Raw genomic sequence first — 25,791 nt, 5'->3', positions numbered from 1 at the left:
CTTATTTTCTCATTTTGGTAAGCAGTTAAGGTAGCCTCAGTTCCTACAAACATGACAGTGATTATTGTATTCTGTTATAACTTCAGACATTCTGCGATTACATATTTTTGTATCTTGGATTGGAAGAAGTGGTTATTATAAAAACGGATGCCTATGTATGATCAATAAATAAATCTGGCCACTCTCTCTAATACCTCTAACATTAACAGGAAATGTTCTGTCTAAGTGCTGATCATTAGATTTTTTTACTTTTTTTCTGAGAAATCTCTGTGAACCAGTGACACGATTTGCTAGAAAATTAGAGCGAGTCATCAGTTTTAGGAACTGCTTAAATCGGTCCATTGAACACCAACAATCATGCCACATTGAAAGTCACTTAAATCAATTTTCTTCTCCTTCATGCATGGTGGGGAATTAGGAAAGTGGTCTTCAACAATTCTAGATGCCTGAATTCATTGTGCTGCTTCCAAGTGATGTTCCTGACTTTCTGTTGCTGCTAAAAAGTTGACTAAGTCGTGACTCAAATAGGAAGTTTAGTGTTTTTTTTAAGTGTGCTGCAGACTTCATTACTTCAGCCCATAGTTACTCATAGACCAGGCCCATTTAGGTTTCAGGTAATAAGTGAACTATACTAATAACTTTCAACTTAATCTACCATTAAGATGTGTGTCATTTTTTCAAACATGAGTCTTGTTTCCTGTGAAAAACAAGCTTCTTTTATGAAAATGTTTTATTTTTACTTGATTCAGCGTGCCAGTCAAAACTCATCTAAAATACATTTTGTTGAATGCTTGCTAGAAATATTTCCCTACAGTATCTAAAGAACTTAATCTTTAATTTCTAGATAAATACTTCCAATTTCAAAAGGTATAATATGGTTTAATCATAAAGTTCTCTAAAATTCTATAAAACTTTTCTTTCATTTGATTTTGATTTCATAATTCTTTTTAAATAATTATGAAATGCTTATAGCAGAGGACAGCTAAAAGCTCTTTGAATGGGTAGCCTGTTTGGTTATTTTTTAGAATTTACAACTTGTCACTAAACATTTTTAAATGTAAGAGAAACAGCATTAATATACATTTTCCCCCAACAGTTATAAATTGTTTACTTATATATGCATAGATAAGAGATGCCAAATGGCTGCTGGATAGAAAAATCTGCCTGATCAACTCACTGTAATCTTCCACAACAGATAATATAACTATTACTAAGACTTGGTATACTCTTGAGACTTCACCTGAAAAAATCTGAACAATTAATTTAAAGCTTGCCCTAGAAAACAAAGAAACCCAAAATAACCACATTACACAAGTCACATAAAGACTTGGTCCATTATTTGATGATTTATTTTAAAATAAAAAAAAAGGTTCCTCAATAAGTTTTTTGTTGTTATAAAGTATTTAATTACAGGCAACTGAGGTATATCTGTTGTCCTACAATTGAGAAAAGAAGGAAAAGATTGCAAGAAAAATTGATAAAGAAAGTAAAAGCTTAAACAAAAGTCACTGGGACAATAAGCTGAACATAGAAGAGGTTGTGTACAGTAATGGTGTGGATGATCGTACTGCATAATTAACTATCTATTTGATATATAAAAGCCAAAGTTTTCCACATTCATGGACTAAAAATCACAGATTCAGTTACATTTGAACAAAAAAGACAAAACTATTAAAACTGGAAAGATTAAACCCACTGACCATACAATCCACAGATAAATTTAGGTAAAACATTTATATGTTAATTTCCACAAGTGGAATATGTTTTAATTTTTACATAGGTTTAAAAAGAGGTTATTATTTATTTGACCATCAGGCTAATGTAGAGCTTAAAGGTTTTCAAATCAGCTTAAAATCATACATAGCAATATCAGCTGTATGACCTGCTTGATGTTTTTGAGTTTTGTGCAGCCTCATTTCAGTGGAGCAGCAAAGCATATTTTCCCCCATTAAAAGAGAGTCAAAGACATTACCAGATATATTACCAATATTAAGTAAACCAACAGCCAGCTAATATCAAGGTATGAGAGCTGTCTAGTTTGTTTTTACTTTTTAAGAGGAAAGAAAAGAAGCATTGTAAAAAGTTAAACTATTTTTTAATACATATATATATATTTATATATTCAGATTCTTTGTTCTCATTAATGCACACTTGTGGTTTAACAATCATAAGGCATACCAATTAGCTTGGCCAACAGCAGGCAGTGATAATTTGACATACAAAGCATATTAAACAACATTCACAGAAAATATGGAGGCTCGGGACAGTTTATGTTAAAGGTCTGGAATATTTAGATTGTCATCTCAGTTATTTATGGCCATTTAAAGAAACAAATCAACAAAATGTAATTTTGGTTAATCCTCACATTAATAAAAAGCGGACCCAGGGGAAAAAATCTATCAACATAAAGACTAAAACTTTTTAATATTGGATCCCGAATAATAATTATTTTTTCACAGGACAAAATATCTTCTGATTATGTGACCATTTATTTAATCAAACTAAAACAAAACAGTCCATGGTGACATAATTAAGAGAATATCTGCTTGGAGACTAGACAAAGGGTGAAAACAGCAGAGGATAATGAGAGTTCCAGCAAAGTCCCACATACAATACAGTGGTTCGGCCCTGTTGCATGTATGCGAGTGAGTAGGCGGCGCATTAATGTGTGAGTGGGTTGAACACATTTTTCTGTCCACCACTCGATTGCCTACTACTTGTAAAGCATTTTAACTGAAACACACTCACATTTGCGCCCACAAAAAAACAATGGCAGGCTCAAGTGATAAGCATTTGAGAAAGAAAGAAAAACAGGGCTTGATTGTACCTGGTGAACAGAAGATTAAAGAGCTGACTTATTGGACTACAGTATTAACGTTTAATAGATATGGGTTTGAGTTTGTCCGGCTCGTGAGGGGTAACATCTACTGCTTGGTTGAAGTGCATACTGCAGTGTTGAACAGCCATGGTCCATTCGGTAAAAGCGGCTTCCGCCTCCCTCTAGCCCTCTATGAGGTATCCAGCATTTAGAGGGAAGAGGTACTGTACGGGTAGAAACAGGGAACAGAAAAATCCCTCCCAGAAGTCTTTAAATCACCATACACGACAAATGTTGTCAGGGACCATATAGCTGCTTTTGTTGCAGTTGAATGCTTTGGCAAACTCTGGGAAATTCTGAAGGGATCCCAGTACTCTGAAATGAGAAATTGGAACGGTATTAGGAACTTAATGTACTATATTGTAGAGTTACTGCATTCCAAATCTTATTTTAAATGAGGAAACATAACGGCTGATTTTATTACCTGAATTTTCCTGGACTGTGTACATCTACTTTAATGGAATTAACAGCTTGCTCTGGTCGATGTGTTCCACACCACACCTAGAAGAGATATACAGGATGTAATGCTCATGAAAAAATCTATTCATTTCCAAATAAAGATTTTTATATCTTATCCTGACTTTTAATATACACAAATTTAGACAAGCAGAAATTTTCAAAACTATCAAAACTTCATCTGGAAAACATTAATAAAACACATTTGTTTTCTAAGAACTCTTACAGTAGTTTTGTCCATAAAACAATCAATTTCCATTTTTTTTCACTTTCTAAATGTACTAAAATTAAGGGATATATTGATTTCTACTACAATGCCTAATGTGTTATCATTCATGAAATAAAAATAGAGGATAAAAAAACAGTCATCAAATAACTACTGGTGGGATAAAATTACATTAAAGGGCAATATACACTGTGCCAGTAAAAATGACAATTTTCTCTGGTCTGAATGATTACCTGAGCAAAATTAAGGAAAAAGAGCTGATCGTGTGAAAGGTCAATCCCAGGCAGTGGTGGCTCTTCTCCATTGTGCTTCACAAAGTTCTTGTATGCCTTTAATAAAAACAAAATGAAATATATTTTTAGGCATATTAAAAATAACATTTTAATATTATTTTACATATAAATGCACCTGTCTGTTGTTGTGAAAAGAGAGCCGAGTTAAAAACTCTCAATTTAACGGTCAGTCTATGTTCCTATCCTCACCTATGTTCTTCACCTCTGGATCATGACCAAAAGAAGGAGATTCCGGATTCAAGCGGCTGAGATGAGCTTTATATTGCAGCAATCTGCAGTCTGACTATTGCTGAAAATCATTAGATAATGGTCTTATGCTAATTTATCACTTCATCTCTAATTCTGCTGTATTTATCTTGAACTGGTTTATAAGCAAAACTTACCAGTATTAGTCTTTGTGGCTTACTAGAGCTTGTCACATTCATCTTTATAGATTGTTTTGTTTTACTTACAACCAAAAAGATAAATTTAACTTCTTATTAAATGAAATGTAAATCATGTTTGGAGTCACCATTTGTTCACAGACAAAAAAATTGGGTCTAATGCTTTCAGATTGTTTAATATCCCTCTGTTAACTCAGAGTCAAAGAGCCAACATGCACAATGTAAACCTCATACAAGGTATGAAAAAGTCAACAACCCGGAAAGCAGACATCATACATCAGTGTTTGCAAATGAAATGATGTAGGCTAAAATATCTATAACCCCAAAAATGTTTAAGAGCATCTTTAAAGTACTTTACCTGGTACGCCTGTCGAATTCCTCCATTGTCGGCAATGTTCTCCCCAAGGGTGTTGTTACCATTCAGCTAAAAAGAAAATACAAGTGCAAAAGTAGAAAGAGAGATTGAAAGTTTTCCCTCCATTTTTTCAGTAAATTGCAGATAACACTTTCCAGGTTAAAGAAAATATTACCCACATAATAAAAAGAAGCACTGTTCAGAGGAGCAGTACAGAGGAGGAAGGATGAAAGGAGAAGAACTTGTATATCAACACAAAACAATAAAGAGACTTAAAGTAATGAGGAGGTGAAGCTGCAAAAGAGGAGGAAAGATTGAAAAATGCAGATGGATAAACTGGCATAGGTAAAAGGAATTCTGGCAAGATCGCTTAATGTGAGGCTTCTGAGAATTTTAGGTGGGAAAAAAATAGTAAAATAAAAAAATAAACGCAAGAGAAAAGAGGCAGTGATTGTGTGAACATACATGTAGTCCGTTAGCCAGGTCCCAGGAAAAGTTGCTGTATTGGTCAACTATGCACTTTGAAAGCTCTAAGAATCTGTGAGTGGAGTCAGGTGTCCACCAGTCCTTTAGGTCACCATCCTTATCATAGTTGCGACCTAAAAAAACAGATGTTTGGGAGTTATGGATGGGAAGTGTAAAAATGTATACTACAAAAATAATCACATCATGGATACTACAGGTATATAGTTTATTACTTTTATAAGTGACATATATTCATTATTGCATGAAATATTATGATATGTTCTACTATAAAACGGTGTTGCCCTAAATAAGACATGACTTTCTGTAGTTTTTCCTTTTTTGTACACTGAAATATTTCTAAACAGCCACATTTGCAGTTTCCAGTAAGCAGGAAAAAAATGTTGTTGTTGACAGGCAGTTTGCAGAAGCATGTGGGAAAGAGAAGTGCTGTGTTGATCTATGGTCCAAACAAGAGAAGAAATATCTGGTCACTAAAGCACTTTCTGTTTCATAAAAATGACTTTGAAAAAATGAAAATGAAAAATGAAATTGTAAAAAAAAACATATAACATGATACAATAATTGTTGTTGCAGTTTTTAAACTTCAAACCTTTTTATATCTGAAACGTAACAAATGTTTTAATTTGTTTCAATGAGATAATAACAAATAGAGGGTTGGTGGAAATGTGATATAAAATGAGAGTGACAATCAAATTTGAGAGAATGCAGAAAGAAAGAAAAAAATCGGGAGGGCAAACCCTTGATAGGGTGAAATAAAGCAGTTTTCTAAAATGGTATCAGTTACAGGGGGCAATGGATCTGTCATAAAGCTAATTTAATCCACCAAAACTGGAAGGGAGAACAGCTAAGTGAAAAATCATACCATTGTCATCAAAGCCATGGGTAATCTCATGACCAATTACCATGCCGATGCCACCGTAGTTAAGAGACTTAGCTTGGCCTTTGCTGAAGAAAGGTGGCTGAAGGATACCTGCAGGAAACACTAAAGACAGAGAAAATATTTTAGAGTTAAAATTATGTTAGGTTTTACCTTTTAAAGATGCAAAGGCTTGCCAGTGCTCATATGATACCTATTTGGTTTTTGCTAGACGAGTAGAAGGCGTTGACAACAGCGGCTCCAGTTACCCACCTTAAGAGAAATAAGGGGGATAAAATTAAATGATACCACTATAAAAGAGCGCAGAGGCAAGTCAGGAGAACTAGTTTTTAGAAACATTAAAATGTAGCTTTTAATACCAAGGTCATCGGAGGGAATCCTGCTGTTTAAAGCTGAACTCTATATTCGTGTAGGAGTTTGTGTGGGAGAAAGTGAATGCAGTGTACAAAGAATACAGTAAATGAGACAAACACTGTAGTAGATCAGTCAGCTGAGATCATAAATGAAGCCACTTTGAACAGGTGATTTAAATACTGAACGCTGCAGTTTTCATTTACAACACATCTGGAGTAAAGCTGTGAAATCCACCACCCCCACAAAAGGACGTCTTACTCCTCCTTGTTGACTTTGACTCGCAGTTTCCGCAGGCGTTTCTTCTGCACATACTCCAGATTCTGCAGGATGTTTTCAAAGTACTCCTCTGCACTGTAGCTCAGCTAACACCGACACACAGCCAGAAAAATCAGGAGGATTAGCAGTGATGAAAGCCATCAACACTTGGTGGCATATGCGCAAGAAAAAAATGACTAAAGCAAAAAAAATCCACTGTGATGTTTTTTGGAGGATAAAAAATGTGACTTGCCTAAAGCATATTCCGTTACAAGAATTCATTGACAGATGAATACCTCGCAGGAATTTTTCCAAACACTTACATCTTTGTACTCATTGTTTAGATATTTGTCATCCATTATGTTTTCAGAATAGCCAATGCGTTCACGAATAGCTCGAGCCTGGAGAAAAAGAGAGAAAAAATGAGACAAAAACACTTTTTATGAAGAAAACTACAATAGGATTCTTGGAGTTAAAGTTTGCACCTTTTCTTCAGCTGCTTTTTTGGTGTCTGCATCCATCCAGGCAAGGTCATCAAGGTTGCTGATGAAAACCTCACGAATATCTTTGATCATCTCCTCCATCTAAATTCCCAATGTACAATAATAAAAAACAAAAAAGTCTTAAAATGTCACTGATATATAAAAACGTTTCATCCCTGATATGTTAAAAACACTGACATGGAAAATATTTATCAGTCAACCTGTCATACTGATGTGTAAATGTTATTGCACCCAACTGTAGGAAATCATCTTATAGTATTAGTAAGGCTTTCATAATGTTATGGTCACATTATGGCATCAGTGACATTTTTAAGAAAATTAAGAATATTCTCCCCAAAGATGATTAAGATTAAACATTTTAATATAGACAATTACATTTCCTCTGAGTATATTGGATCAACTCCAAAAAGAAGGAAAGACAAGCGTAATTTGATATGATGTCATAGAAAACACATCAAATATCACCCTGACTTTTGAAATCATAACAAAATCATTTTGTTTCAAGAATAAGGTTGTTGTTTTTTTATTTGTCAGGTAAGAGGTTTAAATCTAAAAATGTCAAGGGTACTCAGTGTTCATCTGTGTCAACACAAACCATTTGTTGACATTTAAATGAAATAAGATGCTATGGCAGAATGCTCTGGAGTACCCAAATGCTGACACAAAGATAAGACTGCAGGTCCCTGAAAGTAAATGTAAAATGCCCCATTAAAGAATCTAATGTCCCATTATCTAATGAAACATTAAATAATTTAAGTAAAAATAAAATGAATAAAATAAAATGTAACAATAATTAAATGTCATGAAAAATATTCAAAAATAGTAGAGCTATTCTACTTTATTGTTATAAATAAATACTCAGTGAGGTATGAGGGGGTCTCTGGTCTGTTGCATTGTTATTTTTGGGGTCGCAGCCTGAAATGTTCAGTAACCCAGGTTCTAGGAGATGGGTCTTCAAACAGCACAACCCCAAACATTCTTTAAAACGCACTCATAAATAAATGGAAACAATTGAACAAAGTTCTCAGGTTTTCTGTAAAACTTTAAACTTTAAATGTGACAGACTTAAAGAAGTTTAGAAAATAAGGTGCAAAAATTCTAGTTGAGGGGTGAAAAAAGCTCCTTGGTGGTTACATAAAACAAGTGATTTCAGTTTGAGAGAACTTGTTTGGTTTTTGAAACAAATCTTGACTATTTTTGTTTGACTAATTGTTTGTTAGGAGGCATATTGAGCAAATCTTTGTTAAACTAAGTGTATAAAATGCTACCAAGGACCTGTAGGACTCAACTTGAGGACTATTTTGTGTTGATGAATTGATTCTGCATTTGTTCGACTGTAGTTGTAGCTTTAAATCTAAAATTACGTGACTAATCAACCCTAAAGTGGATAATTCTATACTAAAATTAGCTGTAGAAACAGTCATTTCTAAAGAGGACCTCAAAATCGCATCACTTATTTTTGATTCCTTTTTTTAAGCAGCTAAATAATGCTAATCAATACCTGAGTTGAGGGGGAATGAGGGAGGATGGCACCCACCTTCTTAAAAAAAATCTTAAAAATCATCCCCCTTCTTAAATGACCATTCCCCCATACCTGTTACATTTTATCACTGAATGTGTAAATTTCTATTATATATTAACTGTAATGGCAATAATATTGCCCTTTCAACATTTGACAGGCCGTGCACTAACAGGTATCCTGACCAAATTACAGTGGCCCAGAGGGCAAATGCGATTTTATTTTCGACCTCAGTGGCGCAACCAGCGGTGCAGGTGACGATGTTCTGAACAGCATCACGGCCAAGCGGCAAAGACAACGCAATTTGAGGGACTTAATTTTTAAGAAGGCAAGAACTAACGCTTCAGGTAAGCCGAGAGTCAGAAGACATTACCTTTTACAGTATAAGCTTACCATTGTGTCCCCAAATATGTAGAAGTCTTTATCTCTGGATAAGCGGTAGCATGCAAAACTAGGTAAAGTAGTTTGAAGCGCAAACATTTTTCTGTCTTTCTTTTGGTGAGTAAAATTATGAGATTTAATATAGGCTTATTTCATTTTCAGGCTCCATTTGTAAGCAGTTTTTTTCAGATTTTGAAAATAATTTCAGCTGTTTCAAATTAATTAATAAATTTAATGAAATTGAATTAAAGTTGACTTGAAAGGTTTCAGATATTCATTTGCAGTGTTTTGTGACGTTTTGTTCCAAATCTTAATAGGTTCCAAAAGATTTTCCAAAGTAAAATCAAAGAAGTGTCCTACCATGACTATGAAGCTGATCCCAGTGAGAAATTTGTCGCTAACTTTTTAGGGGCAGTGATAGCCATGCCAGTCCAGGGACTGACTGCAGTTCTACTGTAAGGTGCCTCTGTCTAGGCCAATGACTGGCGTATCTTACAGGTTACAACCATACCATGCATATTGCTTTAGGTTTATAGACTATATTAATTAGGCTATGTATGCTTCCGAAAAAAAAAAAAAATTCCACCATCACCATTCTTTTTCCCTCTTTTTTTAAAATCATGCATATATATATTTTATGATTTCACAGCTAAATAGACAAAATAAACAAATAGAAAATAGAAAAAGTTTAAATGTAAGTTAATTGATTGATTAATTGTTTATATCCCTGTTTAACCCGCATTGCAAATGTATGTGGGTGTTATAAGGACACAACAAAACCAGCATCAATAACTTTTTTTTTTTCCTGGAAGTTGTGCTGCAATTTTCTGGTGTAACCCTAACCATTTCCCAAAATGTTGGATACATCACTGCATGCAAAGAAAATGAACTCAGACCTACTCTGAGACCACAGCAAGAGAAAACCACGTCTTGTCACATCAGTAGACCCCTCGATTAGTCATTGCACAACCTCTTAAAAAAGTTGTGGTTTGCCTCAAACTGTGAGCCAGCACGCTCAGATGATTTTAGAAAAGCCTTTGGGAGATTCTATCCTGTAGAACGTGGATTGTGTGGATGCAAACAGTTTGTTTAAATTTCAAAATAAACATTGAAGTCAGCTTAAGTTTACTGTGGCAGTGCCTGAAAATCTATGCTAACCACTAAATCCCTTAATCACTATAGATTCGGGGACTATATAGTGGACTTTATAGTGAACTCAGTTAACTGACTGTTCGGACAGATGATCACTACTTTTTGCTCCCGCTTGGTCATGTGACTCTGCCTCCCCGCACAGTGCCTGAGCCATCTTTGTTATTAGTTGCCACTGGCAGGTAGCGACAACTTATGGTAACAGCGGGCTGCTATGACAACAAATCCCATAATGCTTTCTGAAGAGAGCTCTGCTCGCAAAGCATTCTGGGATATATCTGCTCACCTAGTGAGCATGGATGATCATTACTTTTAAAGGTGCATTTTGGGAAATTTCGAGTCCATTACCTTTTCATCCACTAGACATTCGGACACTCATTTAAAATGGCATAACCATGATTTAGTGCCCTATATAGGGAACTATATAGTGCTCTATATAGTATTTAGGGCGGACATATGGACACAGTATATGAGAGCTGAAGAAGAGTGGAGTGAATGTTCCTCAACAGCTGATTACTAGATACGTAAATGGGAATTTGCAAGCAGATGGTCCAGTGATGATTTGGGTAGGAACTATGACAAGATAGATAGCAGATCCCTCTGAGCTTTTCTCCTCTGCTAGAACGCCCAGTCAACTACTTCCAGCTAGAGAATGGAGGAAAAAAAAATAAACAAAATAACCCCCCAAAACCCTTAAACTACTGAGTCCTACATGTTCATTACTTCCCTTATGGAAATAATCAGTTGCTTTTTAAATGGATTTATCTACTCTGTCTGTAAAGTAATTAAATGTGTTTTACATATAAGAATTTAAAGTAGCATTCCACCAAGTACTACAAAATTTAAAATGTGCATAACTTTTGCTGATAAACATAAAGCTATTGGGAGTTTTGTGACATATAAAATATTTATTTGTATTAACGTAAATGTTTCAGCTCTGTCAACTCACTAACTAGCTGTATGCTGGCTCATGTATTTAAAGAAATGGGTAAGCCGATATGTAGCTAGATGTTCAAAGTAGCTGTGTGTTTATTCTCCCTTTACCAAACACACAAATTCAAACACACAGCCACACACGGTGGGGAAATGGGATCTGTTTGAGTTGGCAAACACCTTTATGGTATTTAAATCGCTCAAGAGTTACGATGGTGTCACTCATACATGAAACAGTGATGTGATAAAGCTCGTATATGCACACACACACATATACAAAGGCACACTGTGTAGATTTACAGTGTAGGTGGTGTCAGGATGATAACAAGGACACCTTGTTCAACTGCTTTCATGAGGATGTAAGGAAACAAGAATGCACTGATTCAGACACAAGACGGGTGACAAAATTGCAGATGTCTGTTAAAAAAACTAATTTATATATGAATACAATAGTTCAGATTGTCACTGTAAAAGAAAGAGCTATTCTTATCTGATAATGGAAGGTCCAATTCAGGCTCTACTTACCAACTCTTTGCTCTTTTCAGAGAAAGCCTCCTGCACATAGAGCCGTCCCACAGCATTGTCCATGTTGTTGTTGACATACAGCGCACACTGTCGCCACACAGCCACCTCTGATGTTGTACCAGACAGAGCCTATTGGGAAAGTAATGAGACTTAGAACAATTGTAAATAATAGAAGAAAGTAAAACAAGAAAGAAATGATTAGGTTATGGGTGACAGCTCTGAAGAATTTGTCAAAGTGTGAGTATGGTGTCTTAAAGAATATTCATATGCTACAGGGGTTAAGCTCGTGATCCATGTACGGGGGCCTTTGATTACCGACCGGCCTTCCCCATGCCTCTCCTTCAACCCTATTCCTTTGTGCATACTTCCAAAAAATAATACAAATAATAGCCACTAGTTCCTAAAATAATTATATCCACTGAACTCTCTTTTTTTCATTGTTCAACTCCAAGCTTTAATATCTTTCAAAATGATTATATGTGACTATAAAGAAACACAAAGTAGTGAATAACTGAAGTGGTTAGAAATGATTATTGAATTGTTCTTTAGCATGCAATCAAACTTTCCTGCTCATAATGCAATATGGTTTAAGTGAGTTGAAAGTAGTCTTTGTCAAACCCCTGGTTCCAATTGTTCCACTGCAGCTGTAGCAGTATCTTTGTGGCAGCATTCCCATGTCTAAAAAAATGAATGAGTGTTCTGCCACCTTCAGATGTGTTTCTCACCCTTTACACTTGAATTTATTTGTGTGCCTCACTAGCATGAAATCAAGCACACACTCAAGTGTGATAATTAGCTAATATTTGTGTCAACTCCCCAAACTGTGGTCTTTAAAGGTTTTGTATTTAGTCTAATTCATTTTTCAATTAACTTTGAACCCCCAAAGCCTTTCCCCCATTCCTTACTGAAGGATCAATGCCAGCATTAACAGCTCAATGCTGACACTATCTCACCATTTCCACTGTGACAATCCATGTTGTTTCTTTGGAAGTGTTTCTCAACATCTGGCCACAGCAGACATTTATGAGTAATCCTGCTAAATCCAGATTTGTGGAGCTCATGACTAATAGCAGTCCAGTGAATAGATTATTCCCCGTAAGCCAATTGATTTTTGGAATACCCACAGAGTTAACATGTTTTTTTGTTTGTTTGTTTGTTTGTTTGTTTGTTTGTTTTTTGCAGCTTATTTAAATATTGTTAAACATAATCAGATGGCTTATGAATACTACCATTACCTCTGGATATATTTGAAGGTATTTTAAAGTGTCTAAATGCTAAATGTATGTTAAAACTTTTAAGGGTCAAGTAGCATTTTCTTACAGCTGACCATTTTGTGGTAGTCTGCTACATAAAAACCCTGTTGGAGTACTTTTTAATGGTCATTAAAACATATTTACAATAAAAAAACTGAGAAACTACAGAGACAGTCTGTTCTAAATGTTACAATGAGAAGCTGTTGATGGGTTTTGACAAAGGTAAAAGTGATATAATTAGTGTTGCACCGATACCGATACTGCACATAAAATGGTGGTATCAGCGAGTACCGACAAATAGGGCACTGATACCATTTTGAGAGCCAAAAGTTTATTCAACTATTGTCACCCATTCCAGGTAGGCAATAAAAAGTTCTACTGGATTCACTTTGTATTAGTATTTCTCCTACTTCACAAAGGTAGGCAGCAACTTGACAAAGCCATGATGGCAATTATTTTACATCCAAGTAGTGTGCATTTCTTCATATACACACACACACACATATCACTTTCAAACAGATGGTATTGAGTATCGCTATCGGCGCCAAAAAATGGCAACAATGCAACACTAGATACAATGCTAAACTATCATGAGCATTTCAATTAAACTGCACCACCTTAAATAAAGGATTTAATATAAGAGAACATCAAAGAGCTTTATTCATACAACCTTAATAAAAAAGTCAAATGTCTAAAAAAAATATGTTTGACATAAAAAGGCTGACTTATGTTAAAACTGACATTACAGCATTCTGTTATTTTCAACAAAATAAATACCCTTTTGTTGCTCATATTTATAGGTCATTTTCCTAAACTACAATGACTCCCATTCTAATTTTCATTTTTTAATATTGATATAGATACATAACAAAACTTCTTTCTTACTTAAAATGCCAGGGTTATGGCTACATACCTTGCGGAAAGCTTTTCTGGTGTCTCTGTAAGATCGGCTCAGCCCCACCACCATGTTCATAGCAAACCGCCACACCATGTAGTTTTGCAGATCCCTTCAACAGAAAACACCCCAAGGTCAAGATAACAGACATGAGCATGCAAATATGAAATAACAGTGTGTGTCAAACACTGCATCTCTGGACTCCCACCTCAATACAAACACACACAGTAAGTAATACCTCTGGAAAAAAAACAATAGCTAATCCTTATTTTTTAAAACCCCACCTTTTGGTGTATTTGGCTAATACAAAGTTGAGTCTTCTGTAATAGTTGGGGGAATAGTTGATGATTTTCTCTGACTCTGGAATGCTGATATTGACTGTATCCATTATCTTAGCAGTGAAGTAACTCCAATTGAATACCTTCAGGTTGAGTCAAAACACATACAGAAAAGTTACAAGGATATGTAATAAAAAGTTGAAATAATAGAAATTCTAACAAATATTTTAGTTTTACCTGTGATTCAATCTCAAGTGTGAAGTTGCTGTTCAGCTCCCCCAATTCCATCTTGTTATAAAGTAATACAGGGTTGTTCCGATCCTCTGGTGTGTCAGTGGCCTGGGAACAAAAAGAAAAAAAAAAAAGCTAAGGGGACAGGATAGAATTAAAAAAAACAACTAAATTCTGTAGTTTCCTAACGTGACTACAGTTTCAATACACCCCCAGCAGCATCAAGTATGTTTAACAGCCCAGGAGGCTTCAGGTCTGTAAATGTCAAAGCTTGAATTGTTTAACTGCCTCGTAATAGCAACCAGCAGAGTGGGGAGGAAGCAGTGCTCATCGGAGGCACAAGCAGCCTGAAATGCCAAAAACAGGTACAAACCTGTTGATTTACAAGGAAATTATTGGTGTCAACTGCTCAACAAGATTCCTTCGAAACAAATTATTCGTACATGTAGAAAGACATTTTGTACATGACGTCTTCCTGGATGTGGTATTTTACTTTACTGATATGCTGCTCACATGAATTATGTAAAGGTCGAAAGAGAACCACACCTTGATTTTCTGAGCCCATTAAGTTTAAGGCAATACCCTGTAGCTCAATATAATGAGGCCCCAAAATAGCTTAATATAACCCTTATTGACTTCAAGATACTGATATATGTACCCACATCCCTCTCTTAAGACATTCAATTGTTCCACAGTTTAGCAGCAATTGTACTGCTGATGTATATAAAAAATAGCATGTATAAAATTAAGTGAAAAGATTTTGGAAATAACTGCTGAGACTTTAGTTTTCCCCAAAGTGCTGGCTGACAGCCAAAACTCTAACAAACTGCTGAAAAACAACTGCAAACACAAACAATAATAATTTTAACATATTAATTAATTGAACTGTTGGTAAACCATGTCGCAGAGATGATAGATGTACTTAACAATAACTAAATAATGGGACAGACATTGACAAAATATTATTTTAACTTTTATGTGTAGCCATTTGGTATTTCTGTTTAATATACCAAATCTCTACTAAATAATGTGTATTTATGACACATAAATCCTGTTTTGACCAATCTATACAATCCTAGGACTGATAAATTTTTATATCCTAAAGTAAAAACTTTCGCTGGAAGCCTTTATTATTAGAGTAATCTAAAATATCCGAAAACATAAGAGGGTATGCACATTTAAATACTTACCACTTATCAAACCAACCACTGATTGTCTCTTAAGAAATCTCTGTATCAGGAATGTGATCTTTGATATGTTTGCATATCCTAACTCTAATTAGGACGGGTGCCACAAAATCATCAATAAATGCTTCAGTTTAAAGAACATATGGATACAGTTTCCTATAGCTAGCTTGTCCATGCAGCCTCTGCATGGGAAGAGTTAAAAATGTGAAAGTCACACCATCTATCAGTCTCACTCCCTTGACTACGCTCCCTGAAACTGCAAATATCCAAAGCAATAAAAAGAAGAATTATGGTTCTTGGAGAAATCGAGAAGATTGAAATTGTGAATCATTCTACAGAAATATTGTGCTTGTAGCAATAAGCAACAATGGGCTAAAAGAAGTTCATAAATAATAGTTGAAAAGTAATGACAAAGACATTAAATGGATGTACTCCTTTCTGAAATGTTGCCTTACATTTATTGTGGTCAGGTAACTGTACAGAATGTCATAACTGTTTACTATAATTAAGAATTAATTTGGCGAAGATAGTCAGACAATCCTGCTTACAGGATAATGTCAGTTTCACAATAAAGTTTAAAAAAAAAAATAAGATGAGATTTTGCTGCCCATTAAATAAAGCGCGAAATCTAAATTACAGTTAGATTAAAAAAACATATGTAGAACTTACAAAGACAAGGGCGAAGTGCTGTGTAAAGTCAGGTTACAAGAAAGCCAAAAGCTAAAGTCTGCACTGCCACTAAAATGGGTGCTATTTCAAAATTTCCCAAAGGACTCAAAGTGTTATGGTACAGAAGATGAAACAATATTAGCTGCCAGCAGGTTTAGGGCTTAACAGCAAAATGAAAATATTACGGTAGTCGATGGTTCAGAGAGCTCAACCTTGAATTAAAAAAATATATTTAAAGGTTAACTTCAATTGTAAACAGATACAAAACACAAAACATCACTTGGGTCCCCCACTGGTCCTGTGGAAGCACTAGAAAGACTCTTTTTGCACCAGATCTGTCTTTGGCCCTCTTTATTTCCTTAACATTCAATAAAGGCTTTGTAAAATACTTGGTATATTGCAAGGTGTGCTTTACAAGATGCATTGTAAGGGTATGCCAGTGACATAACCCTTTTTTTGAAGCCTAGCATGTTTCTTTTTTTCTATGTCACATAAATCTTTTACAATGTGTGGATTCCTGAAGGTAGAAAACACCTTAACCTGTGTCTAAATCTGCATTTCTTAAACTATAATATAAAAGGAGCATGTCTTGTATTACATGGCAGCCATAGCAAATCTCTTTTCCCCTGGAGCTAGTAACAGCAGGGGCGCTAGCTATTTGTAAGTAAGCCATGTTCTGTACTGAAAACAGAAGCGAAGCTGTCAAGCTTTGCTTTACTTTTTCTTTTTATGTTCCTCTACTATTATGCCAGGCATCTTTCTTGGTTATCTGCCAATAAGCCAAACTATTTCCTATGAGAGTGAATCTTCTTTATGTAATGGTATAATTTCAAGGTAATGCTTAATTAGTTGAATTAAAACAGCGAAGAATGTATAAAATGGTAGAAACTTTAAGAGTGTTAATTGTACTTTCAAACATCATTTGACTTATTGGATAAATAGAGTTATGTTAGAATAAATTACTAACACCGACTGACACCATTTTTAATGCAGATATTTTATTTTGCATACCTTGTTATACATTCCCTTTTTTGTATTTAATCTTGTAGACCATTTCATTAATTTGTCTTTACTTGTTGTTGTACCTCTTTTTTTTTAACATAATTGGAAAAAAGAAGACGAAAAACCAAACACAACAATATGTATAATCAAGTAAAATTATTTAAAGCAAAACAGATTCATGCTATATTTTAAATGGGTTAGGAAGAAGTGCAAAATAAATCCTGTACCCCAGGTCCTCCAAATTAAAATCCGTCCTTGTGTCTTTTTGTTGAAGGATGATTTGATAGCCTTTAAACATTATAATTATGCTTACATTATCAGTGTTGTCTTTATACTGAAGAAAAAAATTATTAATTCTGTTTCGCATTGGATCATTTTTTTTTATCCATACTTAAGTGTGTACACAAAGATGCTTACTCACCACAACTTAACATTGTAATCATTATATGACATATACAACGTAAGAAGTCCAACCCTCCTATCTAAATTGCTGTTTCAGTGGAATTTCTTCGAAGCCTTTTTTTACAGGTTGATGTTTAATTTTGTAATTCCCGTACATCTTCCCTGTATTCTGCACTGAGACTTTCTCAAAGTTTCCCTCAGAAAAAAAAAAATACAAAAAGTTTTCCTGGTGGTTCCAACCATAAAAATCTTAATGTCATTGTTTCTTCTGAGATTATAGCCTCTTTCTCTATCAATTGGCAGCAGGTTGTATCTTACTTTATATAATACTGTATTTGTGCATCTTTTTATTTATGTATTTATTTTTATTTATTTTTTATGTTATCTATACCAGGTCAAATAACCATTGGGGAATTTGACTTATTTTTTATAATCATATGGTCATGACAGTCAGCATTGTATACCATTCTTATCTCTCATTTTGGTGGTTTCTATATTGTTCCACCTGCTGTTTTAAATATATTGCTTTTACTTTTACATGGTAGTGGAGATATGGGGCACTAACAGAATAATACAGCAGGTTGGGTGATTTTTGATTTGAAAAGTACCTTCCAAGAACTCTTTCCATTGCTACATTATTTACTCATATGTTTTACACAATATGTATAGTTCTGTGACTCAACATAATACATATTTACCTCAATTTTATTTGCAGTTACTGATAATTTCTTTCTATTTAAAAAATATATATATATGAAACAAGGGGTCAGGATCTCTATTATTTTCAGGTCTGATTAGACACCCTCAGTAATTCCTGTATTTATTGGGTAGTCAGCTCCAAATTCTTTTAAATTCCTATCCCAAGGATACATTTTTTGTGTAATGAGGAAATAAAACATCACTCATTTTGTTTTAAACCACGTACATATAATTTATATACAGAATAAATGGTTAAAGACCCAACTTTGACCGTTGAAGAACCTCTCAGGCTATATCCAAACAATGTAATTTATAGTTACCCATATGCACTGCTGTCCATTTCTTCTATAGTTTTTATCCTGTCAAGAGCCAGTTGTAAAACTACTCTAATATAGAAAACTGTATATGATGTCTCATTGTGTGAAATGCATTTTAAATCCTATTAATGTTTTTTGGTCAATATAGTATATTGTATGAGTTAAAATAATTAATGCAATAACTTTTGATCTCTTGGCTCTGAAACCATACTGCCTCTCTCCTAATATATATTGAGTCTTTCAATAAGTTTGTTATGTGTCAATAAACTGTGTTACCCTTATTTTTGAGAACTAAGAAGAAATGGGAAATTTCTGCTTGATTAAAAAATGTCTCAGTGTAAAATGACAGAGTAGAGTGCAGGGGTCACAAACCTGTTTAAGGCTGAGGGCCACTTCCAGCGTGCCGAGTCATAGGAAGGGCTACCAATCCTAACCAATGAACTGCAAGGGTCAGCGTTCACCTAAACTTTGTAAATTATAAACATATTTTTATTGTTTCTGTATCTAATTTTATTTTAGGATTGACATTTTGAAATGCGCTATAAAAGATTAAAAAACAAGAGCACTGGCGAGTTATTCTATTTTCAGAAGACTCTGAGGGCGCCCCATCTGGTTCTTGAGGGCCCCTTGGTGCTTACGGGTACCACGTTGGGGACCCCTGGTATAGAGGCACCAGAGGTTTGGAAATCTCAGCTATAATCTTATCAATAAAGACCATATTAATATCATTTCAATCTGTGGAAGTCTTTATTTTACATCTTCTGATGATGTCTCCAATTTTTTCTTCTGTAATAAAAAAACATCACTTTTTAAAAAAATTTTATACAGTTCCTCTACCTTCCCTTCTGGTATTTTCTTTATTGTTAAATAATTAAATAATGTGAAATAAAACAAAGCATGGAGAGGAGGCTCTGGTTTTGCTTCTTTTTTTATCCACTTTAATCTGAGAAAATGCATTGCTGCAAAGAAACAGGTACTGCACTCATGGACCTACTATGACCTGGCAATGCCGAAGCATTGATTTCAACCTGCTATTACTGTACTATTGGTGCAGAATCCTTTTGTGTCGACAATGGTATCATGACCAGAAGTAAATATTTATATATATTTGGATCTGCTAGAATTTATAAAAGAATTATTTTCATACCAGATCCGTTTTTTCATTAAATGTTTATACTTATATTCTGCACCACTCTAAATGTCCTGTGGATGCATTTTTTAATGATCATTTTGATGAAAAAGCAGTAGCAATGATTTTTAAAGGATTTCTAAGTCCAGTTATGAGCAGCATACAGATATCTAAAAAGCCAGTACCAGGAAATAACAACATTGGTTTCCTTTTAGGGTGTCTTCGAGACAGAACCACTGTAAGATCTGAGGCTGTCTATCGCTCATGCAAAGAGACAAGCTGCTTGATAATTGTTGGGTTTTTGCTAGACCAGTGTAAATATTTTAGAGTTTGATCTGCAGATGGTTAACATGTAGGTCGGACTCATTTTAAAAAGTGATGTTGTGCTTTAATTTAGCAAAGCAAAATGGTCTCTAACAGAAAAAAAGATATGCTCACATTGGCAATATCTCTCTCCAAGTCCACCACTCGCGTCACTTCTTCTCTTATGCGGGTTTCATTGATTGTTAGTCCCCGGTCAGAGCGGATCAGCTTAGCCAGGTCAATCATGAACTGCTCATAAGCCCGACATGCCTGCAAAATATATTCATTATGTCACAGCTGAAGGGCATGTTTTAATTTTTTTTCAATAATTACATGCCAAATTTCTTACTACAGCATATGCAAATAAAGTGACATATCACTGACAGTTTGTAAAATACCCATACTCCATGTTAAGCATTGTTTTAACAGAATACACTGGTAATGTACTGGTAGAATCAACATAAAAAAAAAAGGTTTTTGTGTGTTTTGCACAGTTAAGTGCAAACCATTTCAACACACCTCTGCATAAGGACCTTCACATGCATAGTAATCACGGGACAAGAGACCAAGACTTGTTTGCTGATCAAACTAAGAAAAAAAAAGAGAGAAAACATGTCAATAAAATATTCAAGCTGCCATGTTAAGATACAGACAGGTACCCACAAGGAAAATGCATTTGTATACCTTTGACTCTACCTGTCTGTTCGTCTGTCTGTCTGAAATGCCTATACTGTACAGTGTTTTGTTTTTGTCCAAAAATAGCAAAACTCACTCAATAAAAAAAAGTGACACAAATCACACTTTTGAATTAAAAACCTGAAATAAATCAACCCTGACTATATTCTTTATTCACTTAGATGTACCGGAGGTAATTTTACGGCCCCAAATTTAATACGTACATGAATGATATATGAAGTGGAGTCTCTGTCGTCTGTGCCAACGAAAAAGTTAACCAAGAGTTGAGTTCCATATTTTTCATTTAACCTGGCAATGACATCCTCTAACCTCCAGGTTTTCCCTGAAGAAATAAGATTGGAGGAAGGAGGATGCAGGAGGGAAGAAATGTCATAAGTGATTTATAGTTTGATGGTATGTAGGGGGAAAAAATGCTGTACCATAGTCATCCTCCCAGTTGTCCACAGCAATGGGCCACTCAGAGACATCTGGCAGCATTTCGAGCAAAGGAGTTCCCCCTCTCTGCTCAATTAAACCTTCAATACAGTATAGTTTAACAACCAAAGAGAAAGCAAGAATTAGTTTGCTGGCAAATTTCAAATGAACTGTAAAAATATATCAGAACATGCTTATTTAATAGTTACCGAGTTAAAGACTATTTCCTTCTAAATTAAATTACATCTTAAGATAATCTTTTATTTCTCTCTTAGTAATGAATATGCTAAATAATAATTTTAGAATACAACAAACTAAAGTAGACAGACAACCTTCAACAGCAGCATAAAAAGACTGTATAAAATCAAAACGGAATGGTCTGTTAACGTCTCGTGTCTGCTGACTCACTCTCATTTGTGCAGGACTTGTAAAGTGTCTTAGCCTTGGTGAGAGCAGCAGCCTCCCCCTCCACCGTCTTTTCAAGGACACCTGCAAATAAACACAACACAGGCACATGTAAAGAAACAAAAAATCCCAACAAAGGCTGGCATCAGTGCAACTAGACTAAGAGAGAGGGGAAAAAACATACACCCACAAGAAGGATGCAGAAGATTTTTTTAATGGGTGAGAGTTTAAATAAAGTAATGGTTCTTACATTACTGATTTGTCCCTGTGTCACTAAGAGCCCTGAGAAGTAATTTAGTCTCTGCATAACCCTGGCAACAGATTGCAGTCATTGACAAGCTGAAACACATGATTCCTGTACCTAAAAGGAAGTGGAAAAACAACTTCAAAGTTGAACTTCTCGATCCCGTTTTGTTTTTTAAATTTCCATATGCCTTTGGCAGCTGAACAAAAAGAAAACTTAACTGTTGTTTGCAGATGCAAGCTCCTTTGAAGATTCAAACCCACTATTTTTTAAACAGTCTTTTTTTCTCCAAAAAAAATGCTTTAATTCTCACCTTCCAGTAACAAAAATCAGGACTCCGCTTTGAATATGACAGTAGTTTCTGCCTGGAAGACTCTAAAACCTTATAAAATGCTATGGTTTTGGTGGAGAAGAAACTTTCACACATACTGAACCTATTTCTGTCACCAGAAAAGCCCCTTCAGAGTGACTGCTGGGACTGCATCCAGGTAACTTAGCTCAGGTTTTTTGCTTCCTTTCATCAGCCAATTCCCTTCACAAACCTGGTCTGCTACTGCTAATCCCCCAAGCATTCTGAATCTGTTTTTATCTCTGAATCCAAAAGGGTGAAATAAGCTACCAACTGCTCGCAGAGAAGGATCGGCTTTCTGCCTTCAGAATGCTATCAAAGGCCTCTACTGAATTAATGTTTGTGTGAGATTTAATACTGATGTCAGCGTTGACATGTCATTCAACTAAAAAGAAAATGCACCATGTACCATGCACTGAAAAAGTACATATAGATCTTATATATTTTCATTATGTTACTTTAACTTGTTTAAAATTAGTCTTGTGAAAGATTTTTTCTATTTTGTAAATTTCATCATGTAATTGCGGAAAGAAATAGTGATACTGGCTTCAAAAGTCGGCTCACATAATCAGCAGCACATATCTGAGAATGGATTTTTATGTACAAAGGAACGAGAGCGAGCTCCCCTCCACCTCCAGTAAAACCTTTTTTTTGCTGAAAACTGGTAAACTGTTTATATAAACCTACTGTACATTAACTAGAAATGTTAAAAGCTGTTTGTGAAAACATTAATTTTATATGCTGGTACTTTTTACCACAAATCTAAAGAAAGTTAGGATTCACTTGCAGCTGCTCCATACAGCAGAAATCCCTGAGAGCTTAGCAGGCTTCAGAGAGCTGTGACTCACAGCACTGTCGCCACCGGTATGCAGGGGGTCTAATGAATCCTGCCTGAGAAGACAACATATCGAGGTGGACTTTCTCACTCAAAAACTTGTTCAAATATTTAATTTTTTTTCCATCTCGTCAAAGCAAATAAATCCAAGAAACTCTCTTGATTGCACAAACAGAAAAGAACAGCTCAACAACCTGAGCATCAAGCGCCAAAGTATCTCGACCAGCGTTTGATCCAGTGTGAGTGACTTGATTGCCCAGAATGTGTTTGGTCTGAACATGCAATACAGTGGCTGTAGAAAAAAGGGTAGCTTCAAAACAGAAAGCACTCAGCGTGGCTGTACTTTTTAGACGGTAGAAACAACAATGCGTTTTATTTTAACTTTAGAAATATGAGCTACTCTGAGTCTGTACTTATTAGTCACATACATTTCAAATAAAAGACACTGTTGGAGGTAATGTGATAAAATAAATTAAAAAGATCAAATGGCATGAACCATTTGACAAGTCCCTTTAAATTAGTAAATCTGTGCTGGACTTGACTGATGCACATGGTACAAAGTGGAGTCTGCTTCAAATGTACTGTGGCTAAGGGTTGCAAACACACTGAAAATACATAAATGCAAAAAAAAAACTGTTCAACTAAAACCAAAACAAAAATAAGGATTGTAATCTCAAGAATTAGACCAGCAAAAACTCTGCACACAAACAGGCAAAACACAAGCAAAGGAAAATGTAGCAATCATCGATAAAGGAGAGCAACAAAGTTAAAAAAGATGCAAACACAAAATCCACTCAAATACATAAATGAGGCAAGCATGAGAAAACATATGCAAAGGAAAAAGGCAGCAGGTATATATATAAAAAAAAAATTCACATGGGACTAGACTATTATTTTATTATTCCCAATCAATGTATATGGCCCAGATCCACTGCAAAAATATAAATAAGATGCCTGACAAAAGACATGTAGAGGAAAGAAAGAAAATAATTTTCCTTTGAATCATTTTTAAACACTTAACACCTCATAAAATCCTGTTTATGTCTTAACTAAGAGTTTGAGTGTTAGCTATTTCTTTTTAACCCATCTAATATTTGTGTTAGCTTGTTACATTGTTGTGGTTGTAGTACATTTTGCACTCACTGTATACTCATGCATTTGCAACTGGGTTGCAGATCTTGGCCACAGTACAATTAAATAACAGTACTAATTTACTAGTGCAAATTCTCAGTCATCCAGGTCATAGGAACAAAAAAAACAAGGTCATAAAAAAACAAATCATTTAACAGTGGAGAGTTTAGGTGAAACAAGAGTCACAGCTCCACAGGCGTGACAGTCAAAGGCCATTTGAAAACAAGTGCAAGCACCAGTTGTTGATTTTAGTGCCTTGCTTTATTGCTTCCTGAGCACCTGTTGTGGGCATGAAGATGCCAGTTGGATCTGTCTCAGGCTTGTATTTCTAGCAGACAACAAAAATGAAACTAGCTCAGTTGAAGGCAAAGACCAATAGACTTTGCCCATGTTTAGTTACATAGTCGGTCTTTCTCAGAATAACCTTTCCCTATAAGGAGTTGCGATCTCTTAAGCCAAAAAAAAATCAAATTAGTTGTACATAATCATTTTCTCAACCAATTCCATATTTAAATAATTTTAAACTGGAATATACAGAAACCAAAACTTGCCATTTTCTAAGAAAACAGAGCAGTTAAACAAACTGTATTAAGAAACTGTATTCATTTTATATTAAAGACGAAAATCTGTTTTTTGTAAATATAATATATTCAGAACTCGTCAGGTGGCATTGCTTTATCTTCACCTGGCTCAGATTCTGTAAAAAGATCATTTTACTTGTTGCTAATGAATAATGAACTGATCAATCAAAAGATTTGTGGGAATCTTAGAATAATTTCATTGATTTGCAAAATAATATTTTGCCTCTCTAAAGTAAAATAATTGATGATCATGAATAAATTACAGGTTTACATTATTTAAGAGGATATTTTCAGCTTCTTTGTTATATCATAAATTTCAGCAGCACACCACAGTATACAGTATGTTTAATCTCCAACTCATAAGGTTTTAATGTCACCAGTACAGTTAAAGGCTATCTGAACTTTGAGATTTAGAAATCATGCTCCAAAAGGAAGAATCAATCCACAAGTTTTAAATACAATCACCAAACAAAAGTGGTTAAAGCTACAGTGTGTAATTTTCAGCGACATCTAACGTCCAGACTGCAGACCACAGCAACATGAACATCTCCCCCCCACCGCTTCTCCCCCCCAACAGTACGGCAAGCGTTACGGGACAAAATGTCTTCCACGACGTCCGCATCACCTACCTTCTCAAGTGATGAGGTTTGTTTACATAGATAATTTTACAGATAGTATTTCATTAGTCTGTGTAGGGTATAGATTTCATGTAGACTTAAGATAATAAATATACCCGTAATGGGCAATCTCGCAATCGCTAGTTTGTTGGCTCTGCGCTGCCGTAGCGTAAAGATGTCTGCCTCCATGACTGCGAGACCTGCTCCTATGTAATTATAAATAACGAATTCTAAGGCAACGCAAATATTAAGGTTAAGAGGCTGAGCTCGTAGATGGTGATAAATAACATAGTTATGTATAATATATTACATTTCTGACTGTATATCCCTGTAATTATTACACACTGTAGCTTTAATACTAGGCATAGTCAGTGTTTAAAAATGGCTGTAGAGAGTCTTTATTAAGCCAATTAAAACCATGAATACTTCTTATATGAGGTGCATTTTAGTTAGTCAGGTTCATAGTCCCTGACAATACAGCTCTGTCTGCTGTCTAATATTCCCAGATACTCCTCTAAAAAGTCTTTGGCTTATATTTCGCATAGCTAATATCTAAGACTCATATTCTGCAATTGTCAGAT

The 25,791-nt window shown here is 35.0% G+C and overlaps 1 protein-coding gene across 3 annotated transcripts in view; it reads right to left on the bottom strand.

The window, feature by feature from the left end:
- Positions 1-2,076: 2,076 nt before the first annotated feature.
- LOC119788825 (neprilysin-like) overlaps positions 2,077-25,791 on the bottom strand; it is a 60,562-nt gene continuing 36,847 nt past the window's right edge. For 2 of the 3 annotated variants that reach the window (XM_038293479.1, XM_038293478.1), the window contains exons 5-23: positions 21,457-21,537; positions 21,054-21,149; positions 20,838-20,956; positions 20,458-20,526; positions 20,074-20,208; positions 14,237-14,338; positions 14,006-14,142; positions 13,740-13,833; positions 11,574-11,702; positions 7,049-7,147; positions 6,887-6,964; positions 6,567-6,670; positions 6,148-6,206; positions 5,940-6,059; positions 5,057-5,190; positions 4,595-4,660; positions 3,794-3,889; positions 3,303-3,379; positions 3,094-3,193 (exon numbers count right to left, since the gene is read on the bottom strand). In XM_038293479.1, the coding sequence (XP_038149407.1) occupies positions 3,094-3,193; positions 3,303-3,379; positions 3,794-3,889; positions 4,595-4,660; positions 5,057-5,190; positions 5,940-6,059; positions 6,148-6,206; positions 6,567-6,670; positions 6,887-6,964; positions 7,049-7,147; positions 11,574-11,702; positions 13,740-13,833; positions 14,006-14,142; positions 14,237-14,338; positions 20,074-20,208; positions 20,458-20,526; positions 20,838-20,956; positions 21,054-21,149; positions 21,457-21,537 (1,895 nt within the window). Of the gene's footprint in view, positions 3,194-3,302; positions 3,380-3,793; positions 3,890-4,594; positions 4,661-5,056; positions 5,191-5,939; positions 6,060-6,147; positions 6,207-6,566; positions 6,671-6,886; positions 6,965-7,048; positions 7,148-11,573; positions 11,703-13,739; positions 13,834-14,005; positions 14,143-14,236; positions 14,339-20,073; positions 20,209-20,457; positions 20,527-20,837; positions 20,957-21,053; positions 21,150-21,456; positions 21,538-25,791 lie in introns of all 3 variants that reach the window. The other variant, XM_038293477.1, reaches the window with a different exon arrangement.

The sequence above is a fragment of the Cyprinodon tularosa genome, unplaced genomic scaffold, assembly GCF_016077235.1.
Source record: "Cyprinodon tularosa strain WSP-4 unplaced genomic scaffold, ASM1607723v1 ctg327, whole genome shotgun sequence".
NCBI classification, from domain to species: domain Eukaryota; kingdom Metazoa; phylum Chordata; class Actinopteri; order Cyprinodontiformes; family Cyprinodontidae; genus Cyprinodon; species Cyprinodon tularosa.
Note: the sequence above shows the minus strand (reverse complement) of the source record. Positions and strands in the feature narration are given on the sequence as shown.